The 7,119-nt window shown below is 45.3% G+C and overlaps 1 protein-coding gene across 1 annotated transcript in view; it reads right to left on the bottom strand.

Annotated features, from left to right (window-relative positions):
- Positions 1-251: 251 nt before the first annotated feature.
- Positions 252-7,119, bottom strand: part of tyro3 (TYRO3 protein tyrosine kinase) — a 139,256-nt gene continuing 132,388 nt past the window's right edge. Inside the window, exon 19 of the mRNA XM_078233494.1 lies at positions 252-4,836. Within this exon, the coding sequence (XP_078089620.1) occupies positions 4,461-4,836 (376 nt within the window). The 3' untranslated portion in view covers positions 252-4,460. The remainder of the gene's footprint in view (positions 4,837-7,119) is intronic.

Below are 7,119 nucleotides of genomic sequence, written 5' to 3'. Positions count from 1 at the left end.
CTGGTCCCAGTGTGAATCATCATACTGAGGTCATGCACTGTTTCAAAATTCAGACTATGCCACATGATTCGACACACACCTGAATAATTAGCGTGGTGTTTTTAAACCATCGGGGTGAGTTCCAAAGATCTGGTGTCAGCCAGCAGAATACTTCATTTAGCCACCGTGTAAAGTTCAGCTTGTATCCAGACTGTAAGTCAACATAATGACAAAGCTGCCTAGATAATGAAAGGTTGAGGCAGCTTTAATGATTCCTTACAGTTCCGTTTCAATTCTCTTCATTAAGGAAAAGCGGTTGAGAACAGAAGGAAATGATCAGTTTTATCCCTGATCATGTGAAAAGCTCAGTGATACGATTGGGGGGGGATGGATGAGCGTTTTCCTGTTGGCGCACAGGCACCTCCAGTAATCTGTCCAAACGACCATTCTGTGTGTCGGACGTTGCACAGTGAGATGATGCAGCAGTGGAGATGGGGGCACCAGGATAATGTACGGGCATTGTAACAAATGCTACCCTCACCAATGTGTTGAAAAGCTGCTTGCGCACCCATAAGACATAGGAGCAGAATTAGGCCATTCAATCCTGGCTGATATGATTCTCATCCCCATTCTCCTGCCTTCTCCCCGTAACCCTTGATTCCCTTATTGATCAGGAACCTACCTAACTCTGTCTTTAAGGCACTCAATGACCTGGCCTCCACCTCTACGGCAATGAGTTCCACAGATTCACCACCCTCTGGCTGAAGAAATTCCTCCTCATCTCACCCTTGCGTATTCTGGCAGCGGTTTCCTCGATACTGTTCGAGAGAGTGATCACTGGCTGAGTTCTTCCTCCTCTCCAGCCCAGGGTACACTGACACCAGGAGAATGACCCTAACTGCTGCCTTGTCTGAGATCCATTACCTCAGCACAGACTGGAAATTGAACCCAGAACCCTTAAATCTTTATGGCCTAATTCTATACTGGATAGTATCACTTCTCAACTGATGACCAGGGGAGTTACAATATTGTGTTTACCATGAGCTACTTCATGGCATTGTATACGTGCAAGGAACAAGTGAAAGGTTTGCTGACCATTTATTTACGAAGATAATGTCCATTTCAATCTGTTGGTTTTGGTTGGAAACTTGCTTGGTTTGTTGTTGTAAAAAAAAACACTTTATGCTATGTCCATTCCTACACAATTATAGATAAAATACAGCTCCAACTACCTCCCAACCAAATCTGGGAGAATTACCAATCATCTCCCTCTCCAATGTTGCCACGAAAACTCCCTGCAACTTGGCCACAACTTTGGGAGAAAGGGCAGGTAATTTGGGAGTCCCATGGATTGCACCGGAGGATATTAAAAGCATTGAAAGGTGTCATTGAACCAAGCAAGGGAAGGTCAACAACATATCCCCCCATGCTGGAACCTGCAACAAGATTATATCCTTGAATATCTTGGGGGAAATGTCATTTTAAATGGGGAGTAGCATTTGCAGAGAATGCAGCCTGGCACTCAGCACATGATTCTTCTGCTCATTAAGGTTAATAATGGGTTGGCACTAACCACCTCAAGATGCACTCACTGCTGGCAGCAGTAGCAATGTCAAACATGCCCTCGGATTTTGCATATATATACATGAGTGATCGGGGTATTAAAGCCATTTAATGAAGAGCGATTGATAACTGGGAATTCACAATAGGAAGAATAAAAATTGTTGAATGTGTAGGCACAATGCTATCGGAGATGTTTGGCAGCTATGAGGTGGCATGATTTGCAATTAGCAATCAGTGAAAATTGAAGCAGGGACTATATTATGTTTTCATGCATCACTATCTACACATCAAGTGTACACTAGGCATTGAGGCTAGAATGAAGGGTACGTTACTGCATTAGCAATGTGCAGTTAGGGACATGAGGTTTATATGTACTAGAGAGCAAAGGATAGGGCACAAGATATCAGAATTCTCTCTGACGATTCAAATCTATGTTAAGGCTGGGAGGGGAAGAAAGAAATATATTTGCAAGAAAAGTGCTAAAGTATCGGAGCATTTTACCTTGATAAGATTGCAATGGACAAGGTACTGGGTAACAGAATTAAGAGTTTGAAAGGGTCTCAAACTACTTGGAAAACCTAGTGCAAAGGATCACCTGAACCCTTCACTCAGACTCATGACCTTCCTGTGTAAATAAAAGAATCTCTCTGGATGGAACACAGCTACCAGTTATTTGAGGAGGTCTACAGGCCCCGGGGTTCAGTGTGAGGCAAAACAAATACAGCATGTGGCAAACCCACCCTACATCAGAGAAAACCATTGAGTTAATACCTTTCCCTGGGAAAGGCCAGCACTTGTTGCTAAGTCGTATGAAGATGGGGATAGGTTGCATGTTTCAGAGGTACTGGAATATTGCAGCGAATGCTCTGAGCTTAGCACTAAAGTTTAAGAGTTTATTTATAAGTCACAAGTAGGCTTACATTAACACTGCAATGAAGTTACTGTGAAAATCCCCGAGCCGCCACACTCCGGCGCCTGTTTGGGTACACTGAGGGAGAATTTAGTATGGCCAATACACCTAACCAGCATGTCTTTTGGACTGTGGGAGGAAACCAGAGCACCCGGAGGAAACCCACGCAGACACAGGGAGAATATGCAGACTTCACACAGTCACCCAAGCCAGGAATTGAACCCAGGTCCCTGGCACTGTGAGGCAGCAGTGCTAACCACTGTGCCACCGTGCTCCAGCACATCCCTAATGTATCTCTGCTGTTATGGCGCTGTTCTCACCTTCGTTTCAAAGTTTAACAGTGGAGTTGTGAAAATGTCACAAAGCTGGGTTGCAGTATTATTTTCACGAACCTCAGTGAAGAGTGATGGTGGGAATGTGGACCTTTTATTCCTTTACTTGCAACTCTGATTGGTGGCTGGAGGGGTGATGAGTTAAGCATGTCACATAAGGGTGTTTAACTGCCTCAATTTCTAGTGCATTGGTCATTTGCATTAATCATTGATGGGTAAAACAATGCAGACAAAGTTTAACACAAATGCACCAAAGCACAAGAGGGAGATTATGAATGTAATGGTGTCCAGGGCTCAGTGCATAGCCATCTCACTTCTGAGTTAGAAATACAATCATGGCTCAAGAACACAAAACCTAGGCTGACACACCATGTGCAATAATGAGCGAGTGCTGCACTGTTGGAGGTGCCACCTTGTGAATGGAGATGTTCTATTGAGGCCCCATTTTCTCTTTCAGGTGGGCGTGGAAGACCTCACAGCATTACTCAAAGGAGTCCCGGCCAACATTTATCCCCAAACCACCAAGGCAGGTAATCTGGTCATGGTCATGCTGCCTGTCGAGAGACCTTGGGCTATGGTAAAATACATTTCACAAGTATTTCACTGGCTGCAAGCTCAGACAGGCCAAAATAAAAGCAAGTCTTTCCCTGATGTCAGCTGTGGCTCAATTGGTAGCACTCTCGCCCCTGCATCACGAGGTTTAGGGTTTGAGTTCCAGTCCAGGACTGGAGCACAAAGATCAAGGTTGCCTCGCCAGTGCAGCAGTGAGGGAGTGCTACACCATTGGAGATGCCATCTTTCAGACCCTATCTGCCTGTTTGGATAGATGTAAATGATCCCATGGCACCATTTAAAGACCAGCATGGGAGTTACCCTGTGTCCTGGCCAATATTTATCCCTTAATCAACATCCCAAAAACAGATACAAGAACAGAAAATGCTGGAAAATCTCAGCAGGTCTGACAGCTTCTGTGGAGAGAGAATAGAGGCAATGACCCAAAAACAGATTATTGCTGTTTGTGGGAGCTTACTGTGCACAAATTGGTTTCTGCATTCCCTACATTACAACAGTGACTACACTTCAAAAGCAAAGCGCTTTGAGACATCCGATGATCCATGAAAAGTGCAGTATAAATAGAATTTTTTTAAATCTTAACATTCATGCCGACCGATTTCAGGAACCGTTCATACTGATACATGCGCGTGCATTGACAATACGATCTGATCCAGCCTGCATTCCCTTCATCCAGAGCTGGGCTGCTTCCCAGAATCCGATAAAAAGTCTCGACCAGTTGCCAAAGAGCAGGTGGATAATCAAGCCAACACCTAAAATTATTGCACTTTTTAATCAAGTCACCACCCCCCACCCCCCACCCCACCCCCGCATCCAGCCCAAAGAGAATAATTTTAGAAAAGAAAGTTCTGTTTAAATTCTGATCAAAAAGTATGCAAGCAAATGTGTCCTATCAATGACATTTGATGTTCATTAGATATAAATAAATTGTTCAAGTTTTCTTTGACAACGGAAATCTCGAAGGTCCTTTTTGGATCTGCGTCGTGTTGAAGGTGATGAACCTGCAAGTGTTTGACCCGTGTGTGATACCAAGGCACAGCTGAGAGGATCACCCTCTGTTTCATTATTGCACTGCTCAGTAACTGAGCCCAAGTTTCCTGCTGCTAAAGGCTTATCGTGACTTCATCTTCCACTTGTCCGTAGTGCATGGCGTCCACTGAATCATTCGCTGGGGTCGCCTCCCTTCTGTCGTCCACCAAACCCAGAGGGGCCGTCACGTAGCGATAGTCAGCGGTGCCCGAGATGGCCGAGACCTCCATACTGTCTATGCTCTGACCATCCACTTCCCAGCAGGCCGCACTGCGGCCTAGATCCGACGCAGAAGCCTCTGCCCCTTCCCGCAAGTTCACGTAGAGACGTTGCACTGTCTCTGGGACCGGAGAGAAGCCCAGCAAGAGGCTTTCCAGCGATGCTCTCAAAGATTGAAAGGAAGGCCTGAGCTTGGGGTCAGTGTGCCAACACTGGTACATGAGCTTGTATCTGTCACAACACAAAAACATTAAAAGCTCTTAATAAGAAAGTCATTCAACAGTAGGAAGAGGATTTCACAACATGTCTCCAATAAAATATCTTCAACTGTACTTTGGACGGAACATAGGAACTGGAGGAGGCTAGTCAGCCCATCAGGCCTGTGTGGTGAAGCAGAACATGGGGACATCATGCCCAATGGAGCTAGCACTTTGACAAGATGTATCATCCTCAGTCCCCTATCCAGCAAATTCATTCGCCGCAGGTCCCCTTTGTCAAGGGAAATACTCTCCCATTCAATAGAAAGTGTTTTGTTTTCCCCAACCTCCACCCAAGAAATAAATTCAGCACGAACCAAATCCATCTCCAGCCCTTAGCTCAACTGTATGTAGCACTGCTAACCAAACTCAGTTACAACTTGCATTTATATAGTACCTTTTTAAGTAGTAAAATGATCCACGGGGATGAGTATGGAATTCGGCACCATGCCACAAAGATATATCCAAAAGCTTGGTCAGAGGCAAGTTTCAAGAGGCATCTTGAGAGGCAGGGGGAAGGAGTGTAGGGAGGGAATTCCAGAAACTTAGAGCATAGGCAGCTGAAGGCATTTCCACTGAGGATGGAATGGTTAAAACCGGGGATAGAATTGGGGACAGAATTGGGGAGTACAAATACCCCAGAGGGTTCTGGGGCTGGAGGAGACCACAGAGATGAGAAGGATTGAAACAAGGAGCGATTGGAAAGCAAAGATGGGGATTTTAACCTTGATATGTTGATTCCGGAGTTGAGAGGGTTGGCTTATGAGGAGAGACTGAGTGGATAGGGACTATACAGAAGAATGAGGGGAGATTTTATTGAAACATAGGATTATGAAGGGAATAGATAAGATAGAAGCAGGGAGGTTATTTCCATTGGCGGGTGAAACTAGAACTAGGAGGCGTGGCCTCAGAATACGGGGGAGCAGATTTAGTACCGAGTTGAGGAGGAACTTCTTCACCCAAAGGGTTGCGAATCAGTGGAATTCCCTGCCCAGTGAAGCAGTTGAGGCTACCTCATTGAATGTTTTTAAGGCAAGAATAGCGACATTTTTGAACAGTAAAGGAATTAAGGGTTATGGTGAGCGGGCGGGTAAGTGGAGCTGAGTCCACGAAAAGATCAGCCATGATCTTATTGAATAGTGGAGCAGGCTCGAGGGGCCAGATGGCCTACTCCTGCTTCTAGTTCTTATGTTCTTATATATGTTGCTTGACTAGGAGCCAATGTAAACCAGCGAGACGTCGATAAGTGAATGGGACTTGGTGTGAATAATGAAGCAAGGAACCTTTTACTCAAAGCCAATTCCAGGGCTTTCACCCCAGAATTGTTACTTAGACGTAAGACATAGGAGCAGAATTAGGCCACACGGCCCATCGAGTCTGCTCGCCATTCAATCATGGCTGATATTTTTCTCATCCCCATTCTCCTGCCTTTTCCCCTTAACCCCTGATCCCCTTATTAATCAAGAACCTATCTATCTCTGTCTTAAAGACACTCAATGACCTGACCTCCACAGCCTTCTGCGGCAAAGAGTTCCACAGATTCACCACTCCCTGGCTGAAATAATTCCTCCTCATCTCTGTTTTAAAGGATCGTCCCTTTAGCCTAAGGTTATGCCCTCTGGTTCTAGTTTTTCCTACTAGTGGAAACATCCTCTCCACGTTCACTCTATCCAGGCCTCGCAATATCCTGTAAGTTTCAATAAAATCCCCCCTCATCCTTCTAAACTCCAACAAGTACAGACCCAGAGTCCTCAACCGTTCCTCGTACGACAAGCTCTTCATTTAGGGATCATTCTTGTGAACCTCATCTGGACCCTTTTCAAGGCCAGCACATCCTTCCTTAGATAGCCCTTAGGGGTCCAAAACTGCTCACAATATTCTAAATGGGGTCTGACCAGAGCCTTATACAGCCTCAGAAGTACATCCCTGCTCTTGTATTCTAGCCCCCTCAACATGAATGCTAACATTGCATTTGCCTTCCTAACTGCTGACTGAACCTGCACGTTAACCTTGAGAATCTTGAACAATGACTCCCAAGTCCTTTTGTGTTCTGATTTCCTAAGTACTTTCCCATTTAGAAAATAGTCTATGCCTCCATTCCTCCTTCCAAAGTGCATAACCTCACACTTTAACACATTGTATTCCATCTGCCATTTCTTTACCCACTCTCCTAACCTGTCCAAGTCCTTCTGCAGCAACCCCCCCGCCCTCCCGAGCTTCCTCAATACCACCTGTCCCTCGACATATCTTTGTATCA

This window comes from Mustelus asterias, chromosome 18 (assembly GCF_964213995.1).
Source record: "Mustelus asterias chromosome 18, sMusAst1.hap1.1, whole genome shotgun sequence".
Classification (NCBI taxonomy): Eukaryota; Metazoa; Chordata; class Chondrichthyes; order Carcharhiniformes; family Triakidae; genus Mustelus; species Mustelus asterias.
This window is presented reverse-complemented; position numbering and strand designations above follow the sequence as displayed.